Below are 20,779 nucleotides of genomic sequence, written 5' to 3'. Positions count from 1 at the left end.
TCGATTGTTGAAATCATATTTTTTACAGTCAAGTTTGGCGCAGTTCGTATTAAGTTTTAATCTGTTGTGTGCTCTTGTGTTGTTGCGGTTGAAGCTGAAGTAGTCATTGACTGGTTAGAAAGTTAGAATAACAGAGTTAGAAAGGACCAACCCCATGCTCAAGGTGAAAGACCATATACCATTTCTGACAAATTGTTATCCAATCTCTCCCAGTGTTGGAGTGTTCACAACATCTGGTGGCAAGTTGTTCCACTGGCTAATGGTTCTGAAAAATTTTCTTTAGATCCTAATTGCTTCTCTCCTTGATCAGTTTCCATCCATTGCTTTTTTTCCTGCTGATATTCTTTTGTTTTCTTTTCCAGTTATGGGATCTGGCCGTTTAATGTCTTTAAGAAGTTGGGAATTCCCGGTCCACGACCTCTGCCTTTTATCGGAACTTTCCATGAATATCGGAATGTGAGTGTGTTGTACTCTTTTGCATCCTAGTAGCTTGTACAGAAAACCAACCATTTTGGGGTGAAAAGGGGTCTTTCTTTTTTTTCCTTTCCTGAATTGTGGGGGATATTAAGACTTGTGTCAGGAGTGTTGTGGTGGCCTAGAGCAGTGTTTTTCAACCAGTGTGCCGTGGCACACTAGTGTGCCGCAAGACATGGTCAGGTGTGTCGTGAAAAAGGAAGCTCAGGTTCCAGTCTCGCAACTTTTTGCTGAGAGAGAGAGAAAGAAAAGAGAGAAAGAGAGAGAAAGCAAGTGTCAGAGAGAAAGAAAGCAAGAGAGAGAGAAAGAAAGCAAGAGACAGAGAGAGAGAGATGAGCAAAAAGGGGAGGGAAAAAAGAGAAATGAGAAAATTATTGAGACAGAGAATGAGAGGAAAGAGAAACAAAAGAGAGAGAGAAGTGACTCTTGATTTAAAGCATATGATAAAAAGCACCCAAAGAATAAGAGAGAGAAACCCCCCCAGCCCTCATCTGTTTTTGGAAATGGTTCAAGAGTGTGTACACACACACACACACACAAGGGTGGGGAGGAGACAGGGATGGAAAAAGAGAGGAAAGTGTCTTAGGGTGTCATTTTGTGTCATTTTGGTTGGTGGTGTGCCCCAGGATTTTATTTATTTATTATTTATTTATTATTTGGATTTGTATGCCGCCCCTCTCCGAAAACTCGGGGCGGCATACAAAATACATTTTAAAATGTAAAAAATGTGCCGCGGCTCAAAAGAGGTTGAAAATCACTGGCCTAGAGGTTGAGCTCTCGCCTCGCAATCAGGAAGCTGCGAGTTCAATTCTAGATAGCGGCAGGTATTTCTGTCTCTGGGTCCAATGAAGAACATACCTGTTGAACAAAACTCCATATTGGCGACATGAAGGGCCAGTAAACATCCTACAAGAGATTGTCGAGTTGTTAATAGAGGAGAAGGAGAATGGTTTTTGTTTGTGTCCCCTCTTCCTGGCCTCGAAGATCGAGGAGAATAAAGACCCACTGATATGGTTAATTCTCAACTTATCACCATTCGCTTCAGTTGTAAGTTGAGGACCAGCTCTAAAGCCATCTGCCTTTCTTTGGCAACTCCGTGGTCTTCATTCTGAAACTATGGTCCCTATGAGGTCTTTCCCCCAATACTTTGTAATGACTGTTGTATTCAAAAGTTGTGTTTAGAGAGAATGCTAGTATGTTTTTATTGTGAAATATTTTCATGACAAACGGGTGCTTTTCCTTCTATTTATTTCATCACCTTTCTACCCCATCAGCCAAGGAATCCAGAGGCAGCTCCTAGGGAGATGCTGTAGGCATTTTATTTGGCAGAATTTAAACGAACCCTAGAGATTACTCGGAAACTCAAAATCAAGTGATGTGTGTATCAAACCAGCAGGTTTATTATTATTATTTTAAAAGTGAAGACTTGAGGGATCCCAAGATTAACTGACACACCCAACCGTCCTTGAGAACAGCATGAGAAAGTGTCTAAACAGGCATTTAATTCTGTAGATTGAGATTGCTGCTGTTATGTGACATGAAGGCACAACAGGAAGGAAGGAAGGAAAATGGAGGGGAGGGAAGAGAAAGGAGGGAAGGAAAGAAGGAAGGTGGAGGGGGAGAGAGGAAGAGAGGGAAGGAGGGAGGGAGAAAGGGAGGGAGGGAAGGAAGGAAGGAAGGAAAGAAGGAAGGAAGGAAGGAAAGAAGATAGGAAGGAAGGAAGGAAGGAAAGAAGATAGGAAGGAAGGAAAGAAGATAGGAAGGAAGGAAGGAAGGCACCACTGCAGCCTCCAGAAGGTCTACTCCCCATCACATCAATAGAGGCTCAAGATGTGTGGACCGAAGCATTTTTAACAGTCTCTAAAACTCTTCCAGTCTTTGCTGGAGAAAGGATGGCATTGCCAAGTTTACATGTGTCTTCTTTAATTCAACAGGGTGTTTTGAAGTTCGACCAAAGATGCTTTGAGAAATACGGCAAGATCTGGGGGTAAGTCACCTGTCGAATGTCACCTCCCAAAGGTCTTCACAGTTAACAACCATCGTAGCAGTCAAATAAAAGAAAAAGAAAGAGGCAAGCTCTTGTATTTAAGATAATTGCAAGGTCATGGTGCTTTTACGGCCCTCTCTAAGCGGTTTACACAATCAGCCTCTTGCCCCCAACAATCTGGGTCCTCATTTGACCCACCTGGGAAGGATGGAAGGATGAGTCGACCTTGAGCTGGTGGTGAGATTTGAACTGCTAAACTACAGCTAGCAGTTAGCTGAAGCAGCCTGGAGTGCTGCGCTGTAACCACTGAGCCACCCCAGCTCTTCTCCTCTGCTTGGCCAATTGGTCAGCCGGAAAATAGGAAGCCTTGATCCTGTCTTTTTATAAAGAGAAAACCTACATTTCAAAACATCTTTTTTTTTTATTTTGACCATCAGAATGTTTGATGGCCGGCAACCTGTGATGGCCATTTTGGATCCTGCCCTCATTAAAACCATCCTGGTCAAAGAATTCTATACTTATTTCACCAATCGCCGGGTAGGTATCCAAAATTGAGGTCTGGGATGGGGAAATTATTATTATTATTATTATTATTATTATTATTATTATTATTATTATTATTATTATTATTTATTGGATTTGTATGCCGCCCCTCTCCGGAGACTCGGGGCGGCTAACAGCAATAATAAAACAGCATATAATAATAATAATCCAATAGTAAAAACAGTTAAAAACCCATTACTGTATTATAAAAACCAAACATACATACAGACATACCATGCATAAAATTGTAAAGGCCTAGGGGGAAAGAGGATCTCAATTCCCCTATGCCTGGCGGCAGAGGTGGGTTTTAAGCAGCTTATGAAAGGCAAGGAGGGTGGGGGCAATTCTAATCTCTGTGGGGAGTTGGTTCCAGAGGGCAGGGGCCACCACAGAGAAGACTCTTCCCCTGGGTCCCACCAAGCAACATTGTTTAGTTGACGGGACCCAGAGAAGACCCACTCTGTGGGACCTAACTGGTCGCTGGGATTCGTGCAGCAGAAGGCGGTCCCTGAGATAATCTGGTCTGGTGCCATGAAGGGCTTTATGAAATAAAAGGCCATCAGGGGACCAAGAGGAGCAAACCTAGTATTGTGGTTTAGGTGTTGGGCTGGCCCTGGGGAGACCTGGGTCCACGCTCTCCCTCAATCCTTGTTGGGTTGCAGAACCGAACCAGACAGCTCCATGGGCAGTTTGAGCTTCCTGAGTTGGCACAGAAAGATCATTCTTTGCTGTGATTTTCTGATGACTTTTTTTTTATGTTAGGTGCCTGTTAGAATGTCTAGATAATATAATAAACCTTCAACAAACTTTAAGCAGAGTAAATGCAGCAATGTGGGTTAGTCAGTCAATGAATCAGACTTAGTACAAAATAGAACAATATTATTATATACAGACAGGCAAAGAAACAACAGTAGTTACACAGTCCAAATATCATACACATATAATTCTAATAAAGGTTTACAAACACACAGCAAAATATACACACAGCAAATATAAATCTCTCTAGTACAAAGGAACATCGTTGGCTCCCTCTTGTGGCCCACCAGTAAATGACACTTAAATGTACAGTCTTAAACTTACATTGTTAGCTTCTGTATCGCAACAGCCAACGTAGTTACATACAGCATACTAACAGTGCCCATTTTAGATCTTGTCATATAATAGAACCTAGAAATTTGAAGGTCTATACTGTGTTGTCTAGTACAGTATTGTAAGAAATGCTAGCATGGGAAAGGTTCAACAGTTTTGAGTGTGTTCAGTTCCATATTGTTCCAGTCACACCATGAGTCTAGTTGTTCAACCTCCCATCTGTATGTAGATTCATCATTGTCTCAAATGAGACTAATCATCTGTGAACTTCAATAGTTTAACAGATGGATCTTTTGAGATGCAGTCATTGGTATATAGAGAGAAGCGAAGTGGAGAGAGCACACAGCCGTGGGGGCGGGGGCCCTATGCTAATTGTACTGGTATTTGATGTGGTGATGGAGAAGATGAGAAATGACATAGATAGATAGATAGATAGATAGATAGAGAGAGAGAGAGAGAGAGAGAGAGATACAGATGAGAGATAGAGGATGGATGGGTGGGTGGGTGGGTGGGTGGATGGATGGATGGATAAATGGATAGATAGATAGATAGATAGATAGATAGATAGATAGATAGATATAGATAGATAGATAGATAGATAGATAGATAGATGATAGAGAGAGATAGATAGATAGATAGATAGATAGATAGATAGATAGATAGATAGATAGATAGATAGATAGATAGATAGATAGATACTGTAGATAGATAGATAGATAGATAGATAGATAGATAGATAGATACTGTAGATAGATAGATAGATAGATAGATAGATAGATAGATAGATAGATAGATAGATAGATAGATAGATGATAGGAAGGAAGAAAGAATGAAAGAAAGAAAGAAGAACAATAGACTAGATAATAAATATATGATAGAAGATAGATAAATAGATAGAGATAGATTAGATAGATTAGATGGATGGATGGATGGATGGATGGATGGATGGAATATAGATGATAGATAGATAGAATACTTAGTTAAGAAGACAGCAAATCGAAAAGAAAGGACTGAGAAGAACAACGTGAGAGATTTCTGTTTTTATTTCCTTAATATTTCACCTTCTTCAGGACTTTGGTCTGAATGGAAATCTGGACGCAGCCCTAACTGTCGTGGTCGATGAACAGTGGAAGAAGATTCGCAATGCCTTGTCCCCCACTTTCACCAGTGGGAGGCTGAAGGAGGTAAGAAATGAGGGTTGGGGGCCTTTTGGACTTCTCAAGGGTTCTTTTGTTGTCTGAAGAAAACACAGTCTGCCCTTAAGCATTGTCTGTGGTTGGTTTTAAGCGAAGTCTGCCTTCGTTAGTCTAGAAGTGGTGATCGGGACCCCTTTGGGGGGGTCAAAGGACTGTTTCACAGGGGTCACCTAAGACTGGGAAAAGACAAATTTCCCCTGGTGTTAGGAACTAAAGCTTCTATTCTGGCATCTTGGAACCTATCTTTACAATCCGACCAATCAGGCGTTTACAGTGGGGGTGTCCCTCTGACCTTCCTGCCAATCAGCTTCAAGCTCTGTTGGGAGAATTGGTGCTAGACCTATGGTTGAGGGCCACCACAACATGAGGAACTGCATTAAAGGGTCATGGCATTAGAAAGGTTGAGAACCACTGGGCTAGAGGAAGCCTCCATAACTAGATAAGGGAAGCTTCACCTAATTTAAACTGTTTAGAAGCCTGGTTAATCCCCTTAGAAAACTCTGTAAAATCCACCTGTCCTAAAAAGGGAAAACTACATCTTCAAGAATCATATAAATCTTCATCTGGATTGCCTAACTAAGTTTTCTGGAGCTTTGCCCAAATTTTCTTGGGTCCTGTATGTTTTTCTTGATGAAATCTCAATGCAAATTTAAACACACCCATTAATTCCTTTCAGCCTCAGGGAATGGGATCTAGTTTAATATCCTGACATGCTTATTGCTTCAAAGAAATGAAGAAACAGTTTCACACACAAGCAAATCATTCGGGTTGAAGTCATGGTTTGAAATGGCTAGCTGCGCTGACTTGTTGCTTTCGTTCTACAAAGTGTCTTCAGCATCTTGTCCATTGGTCTTCCTTTCAGATGATGCCCATCATCAACCATTATAATGAAATTTTGGAGAAGAACATTCAGAAGAAATTGGAGAATGAGGAAACCGTAGATATGAAGCTGTGAGTAACGTCTGTGAGATTGGCTGGGAATTTGTAATCCAAGCATATAAAAGTGGATTCACATTTTCCATAATACGTGGAATCCCTCGTGCAACTGTGAAGGATCCCCTGAGATCATCTGTTGAATGCATCATGAGGTTGCTTCCAATGGTCGAACCTCTACGCTATGCTTCTTCTTCATTCCTTCCAGGATCTTTTCAGCCTACAGCTTGGATGTGGTAACCAGCTGCTCCTTCAGTGTCAACATTGATTCTCTCAACCATCCCAACGATCCTGTTGTTGTGCACATGAAGAAGTTCCTCAAATTTAGCTTCCTCAACCCTGTTTTAATCTTGGCTGGTAAGATGTCTTTGTGGGCCACAAAGATTTCCCTTCATACATTATAAATTCATAATTCAAGAACTGAGTTGTGTCTAGAAACAAAAGAAAGACTAAATCGGTCTAGAGTAAAATAAAGAAAAGAAAGAAAACAATCAGAATAAAACATTAATTCAAAATAGACATTTTTTTCAACTTCTAATAACCATTTTCTTATATCTTAATTCCTTTAAATCTGTGTTATATAGTGCCACCACTTTTTTTTTCATCTAGGTTTTTACATACTTATTTCTAATTCCTCTAAATTGCTTTCAGAATATTTATAATTTAACCGTTTTCCTTTTCAATCCATTCATAAAATTTCTGAGTACTGTATCTGAGATTCTCGAATAGAACTTCAGGACTTTTACCCTATACAGTGGTACCTCGAGATACGAGTTTAATTCGTTCCGGACCTGGGCTCTTAAGTCGAGCAGCTCTTATCTCGAACGACTTTTCCCCATAGGAATTAATGTAAATAATTTTAATTGGTTCCAGCCCTCAAAAAACTCACAAAGTTAGTCTAAATTATGCAGAAAGACATGTTTTTAATGAAGAAATGTACATGTACATATAAATGAATAATGAAGTTTCTTTCACTTAACTTGTAAACTTTCTTAAACTTTTAAATTTAGATATGTTCAACTTCTCTGCCACCCAATCCTGTAGGACAGAGGTCCCCAACCCTTTTTGCACCAGGGACCGGCTTTAAGCGATCAAGAGAGGAATGGGTGAATGAATGGACGGAGGGTGGGAAGGAAGGAAGGAAAGAGGGAAGGGACAGGAACAGAGGAAGGAAGCAAGGAAACTTATGAAAGGGGAGAGTAAGAGAGGAATGAATGAAGGGAGGGAGGGAGGGAAGAAGGTGGGAAGGAGAAAGAAAAGAAGAAATAGAGGAAGGGAAGGTAAAAGAGAGAAAGAAAAAGAGCAAGAAAGAAAGCTGCAAGCACCCCCCCGAGCCCCCCAGGCCGGCTGCAACCTTTTAAAACACGCGCGCCGCTTCGCAGCTGTCTCCTGAAGCCGAACGCGGAAGTTAGCGTTTGGCTTCAGGAGACAGCTCCTTGGCGCTTGTATCTCGAATTTGGGCTTGTAAGTAGAACAAAAATATCTCTCCCCTCCCAGCTCTTATCTCGAGTTGCTCTTAAGTAGAGCAGCTCTTATGTCGGGGTTCCACTGTACTAGCATCACTCAAGGTCCACTAACGTCCCAAGTCTGTTTTAGTTGTTAATTGTGAGGACAGTAATTTAAGAATCTGTTGGGTAGAAGAAAGCTATTGATGAGTTTGGTGGCGCAGTGGTTAGAGTGCAGTACTGCAGGCTACTTCTGCTGCCTGCCGGCTGCCTGCAAATTGGCAGTTCAAATCTCACCAGGTTCAAGGTTGACTCAGCCTTCTATCCTTCCGAGATGGGTAAGAATGGAGGACCTAGATTGTTAGGGGCAAGAAGGTGACTGAAAATCGCTTAGAAAGGGCTGTAAAGCAAGATATAAATCTAAGTGCTAACGCTATTGTACTAGCTACTCAAGTTGGTAATTTTATTAAGCACCATTTATTTATTTACTGGAAGAGTTTTAGGCCACTTCAATCATGCTTGTTACCTTCTCACGTAATAACAATTTTGCTAGAATCTCCCTCCTTGGAAAAGCTCATGGAGACCTCCTACGGGTTTTTCTTGCCATTGTGTTACAGCTTGGTTGTGTTCACACAAATGATCTGTTTCCTTTTCTCCTCCCCCCCCCCAGTCCTTTTCCCATTCCTTACCCCAGTGCTGGATAAATTCAACTTGACCATATTCCCCAAGGCTTCCATCAACTTCTTCTTCGAGGTCATCAAAAAAATCAAAGAGGATCGTAAAAAGAAGGACCACACGGTCAGTCTGGCACTTTTGTCTCATGTCTCTTCTTCCGAGGCCCTAATGTGCTTGGTGTATGTTTGTGCAAGTGTTAAAGTTAATTTTGAACTTAATTCCTTCCGTGACCAGGTTCTTAAGTAGAGAAGTTTGTAAGAAGAAGCAATTTTTCCCATAGGAATCAATGAGTGTGTGCGATTGGGGAAATCACAGGGAGGATGGAGGCTCTGTCTCCTCCTAGGAGATTCCTAGAGAGGCCCCATGGAGGCTTCTCCCCATCTTTTCTGGCCCTGTTTCCTCCCAGGAGATTCCTAGAAAGGCTGCATGGAGGCTTCTCCCTGCCTTTTCCAGTTCTGTTTCCTCCCAGGAAATTCCTAGAGAGGCCCATGGTGGCTTCTCCCCACCTTTTCCATCCCTGTTTCCGCCCAGAAAATTCCTAGAGAGGCCCATGGTGGCTTCTCCCCACCTTTTCCATCCCTGTTTCCTCCCAGTAGATTCCTAAAGAAGCCCCACAGAGGTTTCTCCCTTTTCCATCCCTGTTTCCTCCCAGTAGATTCCTAGAGAGGCCCCACAGAGGCTTCTCCCTGCCTTTTCCAGCCATTTCCTCCCAGGAGATTCCTAGAGAGGCCCCGCAGAGGCGTCTCCCTGCCTTTTCCGGTTACAGTTTCGGAGGCTCAGGTTTGTAAGTGGAAAATGGTTCTTGAGAAGAGGGGGGGAAATCTCGAACTTCTAGGTTCTTATCTAGAAAAGTTTGTAAGTAGAGGCATTCTTAGGCCGAGGTACCACCGTATTAGATAGTTTCCTTAATAAAGACACTACAGCAGGAGTTCTTTCATCAGAAGGCTTTTACTTCTTCTTAGTCGCAAAACTATTAACTCTATACTATATTACAGAACACTTAACCAAAATATTATATTAGGCGACTCTTATCACAGACCAACCAACTAACCACTATCAGACCACAAGCCACATCTATGCAAAGGGGTATTACAATATATAGAAGTATTGACCAATCAGGTTGTAGAACAGATTGCATCATTCTGTTGATACACCATGACTCAGCATTCTTTACAGTAATTGCAGCATTTCCACTGTATTACATCATGTTTTAAATCCTGACACCAAGCAGGTTTCAGAACTTCCTCTTGTGTTTCAAACAGTTTCTGATAAAGGAGAACCTAATCCTACGTAGCTTCTGCTCTGGCAATCTCACACTGCTTACCAGAGCTTATAAAACTTTTGCCAGACCCATCCTCGAATACAGCTCATCTGTTTGGAACCCATATCGCATCTCAGACATTAACACCCTTGAAAATGTCCAAAGATACTTCACCAGAAGAGCCCTTCACTCCACCACTCAAAATAGAACACCCTACGAGACTAGACTTTCAATCCTGGGCCTAGAAAGCCTAGATCTAAGACGCCTTAAACATGATCTAAATATTGCCCACAAGATCATATGCTGCAATGTCCTGCCTGTCGGCGACTACTTCAGCTTCAGCTTCAACCACAACAACACAAGAGCACACAACATATTTAAACTTAATATTAACCGCTCCAAACTTGACTGTAAGAAATATTACTTCAGTCACCAAGTTGTCAAAGCGCGGAACTCATTACCGGACTCCATAGTGTCATCCCCAAACCCCCAACACTTTACCCTTAGATTATCTACGGTTGACCTATCCAGATTCCTAAGAGGTCAGTAAGGGGCGAGTACAAGTGCACTAGAGTGCCTTCCGTCCCATGTCCTATTGCTCTCCTATATCTCATATACCTTCCTTCTATTCCTATATCTCTTCTTCTATTCTTTCATTGATATGTTCTATTCCTATATCTTCTTTTCTATTCTTTCTTAGATATATTTTACTATGAGTATCTCCTCTATAACCTTCATCATGTATTTTACTGTGTGTGTGTGTGTGTGTGTGTGTGTGTGTGTGTGTGTGTGTACTAAAACTCTCATTGTGTATTGGACAAAATAAATAAAATAAAATAAATAAATAAATATTTGTAACTCAGAGTTGACAGGAGGGCTCCTTGGTGATCTCTGAGCTTGCTTGTTTTCTTGGAAACGTTCCATGACACAAACTAGGTTAACATCAGTGCTATAAGGGAGTTGGGTTTGTGAGTGGGGGGGGGGGGGGGGAGGAGGAGCTTCCTTGTTTTCTTGCAGATGTTTCATGACCCAACTAGAGAACATCATCAGTGCTAGAAGGGAGAGGGGTTAGGAGGAGGAGCGGGAGGAGGAATTGTGGGGTCATTGATGCTCCTTGTCTACCACCTCCTCCTCATTCGCACTCACAAACCCAACTACCTTCCAGCACTGATGTTATCCTAATTTGGTTAATGAAATGTGTGTAGGAACACAAGCAAGCTGAGAGAGCACAAAGGATGCCTCACACGCCTTCTAAGTCTGCAGTGGGCAATTGCACCCATCAAGGACAGTTGCATCTCCTTATTGACAGTTTTTGGTCTCTCTACCATTCCAGAACCGAGTTGACTTTCTTCAGCTCATGATGGACGCTCAAGCAGCTGCCTCTGCGGACCCAAATTCAGAGAAAGGTAAAGTTACAGATCTTGCTTATGAAAATGTATATATGCAAAAGATAAATACCACTCACGCATCATCACGAAATCTCCAGAAATGTAGAGCCTACAAACTTGAAACTTGGCACGTATGTTCCCCTTGGCTTCTAGGTTTTTGCTAAGAAAGGGGTGTTTTTTAAATGACAGATCATTAGTTTTTCTTATATTATTATTTTTTTATATTATATTATTATTAACATGCTGTGATGCTAAGGAGTTAGATGTTCTACTCCCCCTCCCCACTTGAAAAGAACTCTGTTTCAACTGCCAGTGGATGTAGCCAGTGCATGATTCCTTCAGTCTACAGGCTGGGAATTTAGACATTCTACTCCCCACCTGAAAAGAACTCTGTTCCAACTGCCAGTGGGCGTGGCCAGCATGTGACTCATCCTGCCTGTGGACTGGGAGTTTAGACATTCTACTCTATACTAAGGAGTTAGGTGTTCTACTCCCCCTCCCCACCTGAAAGAACTGGGGTGGCACAGTGGTTAGAGTGCAGCACTGCAGGCTACTTCAGCTAACTGTTAACTGTACTTCAGCAGTTCAAATCTCACCACCGGCTCCAGGTTGACTCAGCCTTCCATCCTTCCGAGGTGGGTCAAATGAGGACCCAGATTGTTGGGGGCAAGAGGCTGATTCTGTAAACCGCTTAGAGAGGACTGTAAAAGCACTATGAAGCAGTATATTATTATTATTATAATAATAATAATAATAATAATAATAATAATAATAATAATAATAATAATAATTTATTAGATTTGTATGCCGCCCCTCTCCGAAGACTCGGGGCGGCTCACAACAATGATAAAAACAATATTATACTGGCACAAATCTAATATTAAAAAAAACCTAAAAACCCTATCATAATTAAAAACCAAACAGCACATACATACCAAACATAAATTATAATAAGCCTGGGGGAAAACCAAACAGCACATACATACCAAACATAAATTATAATAAGCCTGGGGGAAAAGGTGTCTCAAATCCCCCATGCCTGGCGGTATAGGTGGGTCTTAAGTAGTTTACGAAAGGCAAGGAGGGTGGGAGCAGTTCTAATCTCCGGGGGGAGTTGATTCCAGAGGGCCGGGGCCGCCACAGAGAAGGCTGGGGCCCGCCAGACGACATTGTTTAGTCGATGGGACCCGGAGAAGGCCAACTCTGTGGCGGCCCCGGCCCTCTGGAATCAACTTCCCCTGGAGGTACTCTGGTCCAATGCCATGTAGGGCTTTAAAGGTCATGACCAACACTTTGAATTGTGACCGGAAACTGATCGGCAGCCAATGCAGGCCACGGAGTGTTGTAGATACGTGGGTATATAGGTCTAAATGCTATTGCCATTGCTTCTGAATATATATACATATAAGGTTGCTTGGGGCATATTAATGCACATGGATGACCTCAAGATAAACATTAGCAAGTGATGCTTAAACATGGGACGCTGGAAGAGAGGAAGAATAAAACCTAACCCTTGACTTGCAACTGTTTGTTTAGTGATTGCTCTAAGTTACAACATCACTGAAAAACAGTGTGGTTGATCACAAATGCCGTATGTTTGATCTTCTGTACTTTCCTTTCTCGCCCGATAGCTTTAACAGACAAAGAGATTTTGGCCCAGTCCATATTTTTTATTTTTGGTGGCTACGAGACCATCGGTTCCACCCTCAGCTTCACGTCTTATTGTCTGGCCACTCACCCGGATGTTCAAGAGAAATTGTACCAAGAGATTAATGATACTTTTGCCAATCAGGTAAGACCCTTTTGGAGGGGGTTATGACTCTTAGTTGTGGGTGAATCGTTTTAGGAGCTGCCAGGCACAAACAACCAGACCTACACATGCAGAGGTCGAGCTTTATTATCTTCTGTCTATAGTCTTTGGAGAGGGGCGGTCAAGCTTTATTATCTTCTGCTCTGAGTCTTCGGAAAGGGGCGGCATACAAAATCTAATAAATAATAATGAAAATTTCATTTCATTTCATTTTATTGGATTTGTATGCCACCCCTCTCCATAGACTCGGGGCGGCTAACAACAGTGGTAAAAACAACATGCAACAATCCAATACTAAAGTAGCTAAAACCCCTTATTTTAAAACCAATCATACATACAAACGTACCATACATAAATTGTAGAAGCCTAGGGGGAAAGAATATCTTAATTCCCCCACGCCTGACGACAGAGGTGGGTTTTAAGAAGCTTACGAAAGGCAAGAAGGGTGGGGGCTATTCTAATCTCTGGGGGGGAGTTGGTTCCAGAGAGTCGGGGCCGCCACAGAGAAGGCTCTTCCCCTGGGTCCCACCAAATGGCATTGTTTAGTTGACGGGACCCAGAGAACGCCCACTCTGTGGGACCTAATTGGTCGCTGGGATTCGTGCGGAAAATAATAATAATAGTACAGGAATCTCCACAGAAGGTCTTAAGCATAAAACTTATCAGGAAAGAATTAATGACCTCAGTCTGTCTAGTCTGGAGGACAGAAGGGAAAGGGGGGGACATGATCGAAACATTTAAATACGTTAAAGGGTTAAATAAGGTCCAGGAGGGAAGTGTTTTTAACAGGAAAGTGAACCCAAGAACAAGGGAGCACAATCTGAGGTCAGTTGGGGGAAAGATCAGAAGCAACGTGAGAAAATATTATTTTACCGAAAGAGTAGTAGATGCTTGGAACAAACATTTAGCAGACGTGGTTGGTAAATCCACAGGAACTGAATGTAAACATTCCTGGGATAAACATAGATCCATCCTAAGATAAAATACAGGGAATAGTATAAGGGCAGACGAGATGGACCAGGAGGTCTTTTTCTGCCATCAATCTTCCATGTTTCTATATATGAGAACACCATATGACTTTATTTTGTCTTGTTTGGGCTCTTCATGCAGACCCCTCCCACCTATGACGCACTCCATCAAATGGAATATCTAGATATGGTGGTGAATGAAACAATCCGCCTTTACCCTCCGGGTTCACGGCTTGAGAGAATTTGCAAAAAGACCGTGGAAGTCCATGGGATGACCATCCCACAAGGGATGGTGGTTATGGTTCCGGCGTATGTCCTCCACCGGCTCCCCGAATATTGGACTGAGCCCGAAGAGTTCAGACCTGAGAGGTATGTTGTGAGGGACACCAGGCAAGCGGATGGGTTAGGGTTCGGTGTGGGGCCACCCAGAGGTGGTAAAAATTGCCACTATGGCAGTGATGGGCTGTCAATATTTTACTGCCACACTGTGGACATGGCTTATTTTGTGGGTGTGGCTTGAGGGTCACGTGACTAGGGAGGAGTGACTTGCCAGTCATGTGACTGAGCGGGAGTGGCTTGACAATCATGTGACCAGGGGGTGGCTTAAATGTCATGTGACTGGGTGGGAATGGCTTACCAAACCAGAATAAATTTTATTATTTGAATAGCCACAAAAAGGACAAATGACAGACAGCATTATTTGTTGACGAGCACAGTCACATTTTAAGGTTTTACACTGAACCCACAAGGTCCAGTATGATAACAGATTAGGCAAGTAGCTCAATTTTCTTGAATCGCTATAAAAGTTCCGTTCTAGATAATGATTAAAATGATTCAAGCATTTATGGGTAAAAACATAGTGTTTAATTATTTCCCATTTTAAAAGTGATTAAGGATGAAACTAAGGTACTAGAGAAGGAAGGACAATTTTAAAAACTATTAAGTATTAAAAAAATAGTGCATAAACTTACTACTCCCACTGTGTCCCGTCCCCCCATGGGGGCAGTAGCCCATGATTGCACGACAGACACCTACAGACCAACCACTCCATAAATCCACAAAAAGGTTGTGAAAAAAGAAAGAATGAAAAAAAGAAAGAAAGGAAAGGGGGGACATGATCGAAACATTTAAATATGTTAAAGGGTTAAATAAGGTTCGGGAGGGAAGTGTTTTTAATAGGAAAGTGAACACAAGAACAAGGGGCCACCATCTGAAGTTAGTTGGGGGAAAGATCAAAAGCAACGTGAGAAAATATTATTTCACTGAAAGAGTAGTAGATCCTTGGAACAAACTTCCAGCAGACGTGGTAGATAAATCCACAGTAACTGAATTTAAACATGCCTGGGATAAACATAGATCCACTGTAAGATAAAATACAGGAAATAGTATAAGGGCAGACTAGATGGACCATGGGGTCTTTTTCTGCCGTCAGTCTTCTGTTTGTATGTTTCTATGACTGATAAAAACGACAAGAATGTACCAGACATTACAAAAATATAACTATAGGGGTCAAATAAGCAATGAGGAAACAATCAATATTATTTAAAAATCTTAAGCAACAAGTTACAGTCATACAGTCATACATTGGAGGAAATGGGTGATAGGAATGATGAGAAAAAACTAGTAGAAATAGTAGTGCAGATTTAGTAACTAGTTTGACAGTGTTGGGGGGATTATTTGTTTAGCAGAGTGATGACGTTTGGGAAAAACTGTTCTTGTGTCTAGTTGTCTTGGTGTGCAGGGCTCTGTGGAGACATTTTGAGGGTAGGAGTTGAAACAGTTTGTGTCCAGGATGCGAGGGGTATTTTCACCGCCCTCTTTTTGACTTGTGCAGTGTACAGGTCCTTAATGGAAGGCAGGTTGGCAGCAATTGTTTTATTCTGCAGTTCTGATTATCTTCTGAAGTCTGTGTTGGTTGTAACATCTCAAATGAGACGCGGATCATTCTTTGACATTTACAAAGTCACGCAGGGCCTTTTTTATGATCCACATCCATAAACTGCGTGGAACTTAACTCCATGGGAGAAAATGATGCCTAAGCTGATTGTAGCAGCTGAGACAGTGGCTCGGTTTAATGTCCCAACAACCGAGGGAAAAACTGCAGGGCAGCTGGAATGAAGCCACATGAAGTAGAAGAGTAAAAGTACATGAAAGGAATTATATTTAATCTACCTTTTTTTTTCATTTAGAAAAGATTCTCTCCTTGAACCGTATGGGTGGGTCAAAATATGAGAGATAGCTCCCGTTGACCTACATTGTAGCTGTCACTAATTGGATGCTAATTGGATTCTTGGGCAAAACTCCTCGAGAAGTCCAAATTAATTAAGCAGAAACTACTTCTCAACAGGTCTCTGTATGGTTCCTTACCTGTAGACAGAATCTTGCCAAACTAAAGCAACTCCTTGCATCATTATCTCCGAGACCGCCTCCTGCCGCACGAATCCCAGCGACCGATTAGGTCCCACAGAGTGGGCCTTCTCCGGGTCCCGTCAACTAAACAATGTCGGTTGGCGGGCCCCAGGGGAAGAGCCTTCTCTGTGGCGGCACCGGCCCTCTGGAACCAACTCCCCCCAGAGATTAGAACTGCCCCTACTCTTCCTGCCTTCCGTAAACTCCTTAAAACCCACCTTTGCCGTCAGGCATGGGGAAATTAAACATCTCCCCCTGGACACATTTAATTTATGCATGGTATGTCTGTGTGTGTGTCTGTTAGCATATGGGGTTTTTAAATATTTAAATATTTTAAATTTGTCTGATTGCTTATGATTTGTTTCTACATGTTGTGAGCCGCCCCGAGTCTTCGGAGAGGGGCGGCATACAAATCTAAGTAATAAATAAATAAATAAATAAATTAAAAATATACTTGTCAGGGGCAGAGAATCAGAACATACGATAAGTTGTAGTTCAGAAGATTTATTGCTCAAGCCAAAACTCTAATGAACACTAAATTGGCACCGGATAAGGGTGAACTTAGACCGTGGGAACATAATAACTCTAGGCTAATGACCAATTCTCCAGCTATGTCCACTCTTGTGTTGATAGGTTAGATATGTATGTTGATGGATTGGATTGTTGTGGGTTTTTAAGAGGATTTTGTTTTTTTTATTATTTTAATATGTTTAGTTTTAATATTAATATTGACTTCTTCTATTATTGTATTATATTGTGTTTTATATTGTTGTAAGCTGCCCTGAATCTCACGGGATTAGGTGGCATAGAAGTCAAATTAATTAATTAATTAATTGATGAATTGATGAATTGATGAATTCATCAATTCATCAATTCATCAATTCATCAATTCATCAATTCATCAATTCATCAATTCATCAATTCATCAATTAAATGCTCTGATAATTGGTACAGAAAGGCAACCTTAATTCTCTTAATTCCCTTCCCGCCAACCAAACATTATAGATTTCAGTCTCTTGGTCCTCTGAAATGCAGCCCCTCCCTCCTGGGAATCCAGGCTGCATTCCACCACAACAGTTTAGCCACTGAACTCCAATGATCTCTCTCAGCAAACATTTATTGATCTCAGTCCAGTTTATCCAGGGATGAAGGAGCAAAGGGGTATCTTAGCTACAGAAATGTACAGACTATTGGGAAGAGTAGCCTTACTCAGCCGTGATTCTTTTCCGACTTGCAAATAGGTTTAGCAAAGAGAACAAAGAGACCCTCGACCCGTATGTCTTCCTCCCTTTCGGAGCCGGTCCCAGGAACTGCATTGCGATGCGTTTCGCCCTCCTGGTGCTGAAAATGGGCCTGGTGGTCGCCCTGCAAAGGTTTCGCTTTCAAACCTGCAAGGAAACACCGGTGAGTTTTACAACTTGGGTTGGAAGCTGGTTCCTCCTCCTTCGCTAAAGAGTTTACTCAACCCATTCCCCATCTGACGCACATGGAGGGAATGAATGTGAAAGGAAGCTCTCTTTGGAAAGACAGGGTCATATTATCAGGATGAGAAGCCTAGTCCTCTGTGTGTGTGGGTGTGGGTGTTTGTGGGTGTGATTCTCCAATGCCTAAGATTTGCCTGTATGTCTTAACTGAGAATAGAGTTTTGGTGCTCACAACAGAGTGAAGAGAGAGAGAGAGAGATTCTTCTATGTTTTGTTTCTATGTCTTAACTGAAAATCGGCTTGCATTGGCTGCCGATTAGTTTCCGGTCACAATTCAAAGTGTTGGTCATGACCTTTAAAGCCCTACATGGCTTTGGACCAGATTACCTCCGGAACCGCCTGGTACCGCACGAATCCCAGCGACCGATAAGGTCCCACAGAGTTGGCCTTCTCCGGGTCCCGTCGACTAAACAATGTCGTTTGGCGGGCCCCAGGGGAAGAACCTTCTCTGTGGCGGCCCCGGCCCTCTGGAACCAACTCCCCCCAGAGATTAGAATTGCCCCTACCCTCCCTGTCTTTCGTAAACTACTCAAGACTCATTTATACCGCCAGGCATGGGGGAGTTGAGATATTCCTTCCCCCTAGGCCATTACAAGTTATGCATGGTATGTCTGTGTGTATGTTTGGTTTTATAATAAGGGGTTTTTAGTTGTTTTATTATTGGATTGTCACATGCTGTTTTTATCATTGTTGTTAGCCACCCTGAGTCTACGGAGAGGGGCGGCATACAAATCGAATAAATTATTATTATTATTATTATTATTATTATTATTATTATTAAAATTAAAAAGCATTCTGCGCATGTGCAGAGGCTAAAACAACCCAAAGGGAGGTGGACAATGCCTCACTCTGCCTCTTGCTTCCAGCTCTCCTACAACTGGCAGGCCTGCCCCGACCAGGAGTGAAGGGTCAGTGAAGGGCTACCCAAATTTTTACTACCACACTGTGGGCCTGGCTTTTGCAGGACGCCCTGTATCTCTGTGTGTATGTGATTCTCCAATGCCTAGGTTTTGCTTCTATGTCTAGTGAGACCCCTAGTAAAGTACCTTTGTCAATTGCAACGCAGACAGTGAGGGGGGAAGTGTGTGAGTTGAACAAAATGCAACCGAGGCATTGCGTAGAAGTGAGAATGGGCATGTATGTAAAACACAGTAGGTCACCTCTGTTTAACTCCATGCCTCTGATGTTTTCTATCTCCCTTTCTTGTGGTCAATGGGGAAGATCCCCCTGGAGCTGGAAGACAAAGGACTCCTCAAGCCTAAGAAGCCCATCATATTGAAGTTGGTGCCCAGAGTCGTTGTGAAACAAGAAGAATAGACCTTCTGGAGGCTCTAAAGAGGCAGTGGTGCCTTCCTTCCTTCCTTCCTTCCTTCCTTCCATCCTTCCTTCCTTCCTTCCTTCCTTCCCTCCCTCCTTCTTTCCTTCCTTCCTTCCCAAACTTGGTGGAAATGAACTCTTGTGGATGACCCTCACTCTGTCAAAGACCTTGGAGTACTCATATCCAATGACCTTAGTGCCAGAGGCCACTGTAACAACATTGCCCCAAAAAAGCATTAAGAGTTGTTAATCTAATCTTACATAGCTTCTTCTCCAAAAACATTGAACTGCTAACCAGAGTTTACAAAACTTTTGTCAGACCAATTCTAGAATACAGCTCACCTTTCTGGAACCCGCATTGCATATCAGACATAAATACAATCGAGGAAGTCCAGAAATATTTCACAGGAAGAGTTCTTCACTCCTCCACTCGGAACAAAACACTTTTACTCCATCAGACTTGAAATACTCCAATTAGACAATTTACAGCTACGTCCCCTCCGATCTGATCTAACAGTAGTTCATAAAATCATATACCTAAACATCCTTCCTGTTAGAGACTACTTCACCTTCAACCACAACAACAAACGACAATGTAATAGACTCAAACGTAACGTAAACCGCTCCAAACTAGATTGCAGAAAAGACGACTTCAGCAATAGTGATCAACGCCTGAAACGCATTACCTGATTCTGTGGTTTCTTCCCCAAACCCCAAAATCTTTAACCTCAGATTGTCTACAGTTGACCTCCCCCCTTTTCTAAGAGGTCTGTAAGGGGCGTGCATAAGAGCACCATTGTGCCTACCATCCCTGTCCTACTATTTATCGTTACTTTTTACTTATGCTTATACAAACTACAATCCTATGCGGGTACTTGTTCGACTAAAATAAATAAATAAATAAAATGAAAATAAATAAATAAACTGCTTCCTTTTGGGGCACTAAGGAGCCTGGGAGGGCAGGCAAGGAGTGGATGGGAGGGAAAAGGTGAGTAGAGGCCTTGGAGTAGAGGCCTTGGAGGCCCCGAATCTGCGGAGAGGGGCGGCATACAAATCTAATAAATGAAATGAAATGAAATGAGTGACATCGAGTTGACCACGCCACCCAGTCACATGACCCACCTAGTCACACCCACCCAATCTGTAATTAAGCAGGTCAAATTAGTGGCTCGAGGGATTTTAAAGTGTGGATTTAGTGGTAGCTGAGATCTGACCGCTAAATAGGAAGACTTCCAAGGTCCCTTAGAGCTGTACTCTGATTCTGAAAAAGAAAAGAAATGCTGAACGTAACTGGACAGTGCCCAAGGAGAATGACCACAACCTGCAGAGGAAGGAATCTTCTAACCTAAACTGGTTATTTCAATGGAGACCCCTCTCTCTCCTTGGCAAGGAGACAGGAAGGGAAGAGGGGCGAAAGAGAACAATAGAGGAGAAAGAGATGGAATGATGGTGGTGGAGAAGGAGACAGGAAGAGAAGAGGGGAGAAAGAATAGAATGGAATTGAATAGAATAGAATAGAATAGAAAGAATAGAATAGAATAGAAAGAATAGAATAGAAAGAATAGAATAGAATAGAATTCTTCATTATCCAAGTGTGATTGGACACACAAGGAATTTGTCTTTGGTGCGGATGCTCTCAGTGTGCATAAAAGAAAAAAATACATTTGTCAAGAATCAGGAGGTACAACACTTAATGATTGTCATAGGGGTCAAATAAGCAATGAAGGAACAATCAATATTAATAAAAATCTTACGATACAAGACAATGAAGGACAAGGAGAAAGAGAAGGAATGATGGTG

The 20,779-nt window shown here is 42.2% G+C and overlaps 1 protein-coding gene across 8 annotated transcripts in view; it reads left to right on the top strand.

Moving 5' to 3' along the window:
• Positions 1 to 19,903, top strand: part of LOC139172333 (cytochrome P450 3A29-like) — a 106,532-nt gene extending 86,629 nt beyond the window's left edge. For 6 of the 8 annotated variants that reach the window (XM_070761323.1, XM_070761327.1, XM_070761328.1 and 3 more), the window contains exons 4-13: positions 2,899 to 2,998; positions 5,164 to 5,277; positions 6,152 to 6,240; positions 6,431 to 6,579; positions 8,338 to 8,465; positions 10,937 to 11,009; positions 12,623 to 12,783; positions 13,912 to 14,138; positions 17,420 to 17,582; positions 18,884 to 19,903. In XM_070761323.1, the coding sequence (XP_070617424.1) occupies positions 2,899 to 2,998; positions 5,164 to 5,277; positions 6,152 to 6,240; positions 6,431 to 6,579; positions 8,338 to 8,465; positions 10,937 to 11,009; positions 12,623 to 12,783; positions 13,912 to 14,138; positions 17,420 to 17,582; positions 18,884 to 18,979 (1,300 nt within the window). In that variant the 3' untranslated portion in view covers positions 18,980 to 19,903. Of the gene's footprint in view, positions 1 to 362; positions 457 to 2,408; positions 2,462 to 2,898; positions 2,999 to 5,163; positions 5,278 to 6,151; positions 6,241 to 6,430; positions 6,580 to 8,337; positions 8,466 to 10,936; positions 11,010 to 12,622; positions 12,784 to 13,911; positions 14,139 to 17,419; positions 17,583 to 18,883 lie in introns of all 8 variants that reach the window. The other 2 variants (XM_070761325.1, XM_070761334.1) reach the window with 1 other exon arrangement.
• The last annotated feature ends 876 nt before the right edge of the window (positions 19,904 to 20,779 follow it).

This window comes from Erythrolamprus reginae, chromosome 9, assembly GCF_031021105.1.
Source record: "Erythrolamprus reginae isolate rEryReg1 chromosome 9, rEryReg1.hap1, whole genome shotgun sequence".
NCBI classification, from domain to species: domain Eukaryota; kingdom Metazoa; phylum Chordata; class Lepidosauria; order Squamata; family Dipsadidae; genus Erythrolamprus; species Erythrolamprus reginae.
The sequence above is the reverse complement of the archived record's forward strand: the minus strand, read 5'-3'. Positions and strand labels throughout refer to the sequence as shown.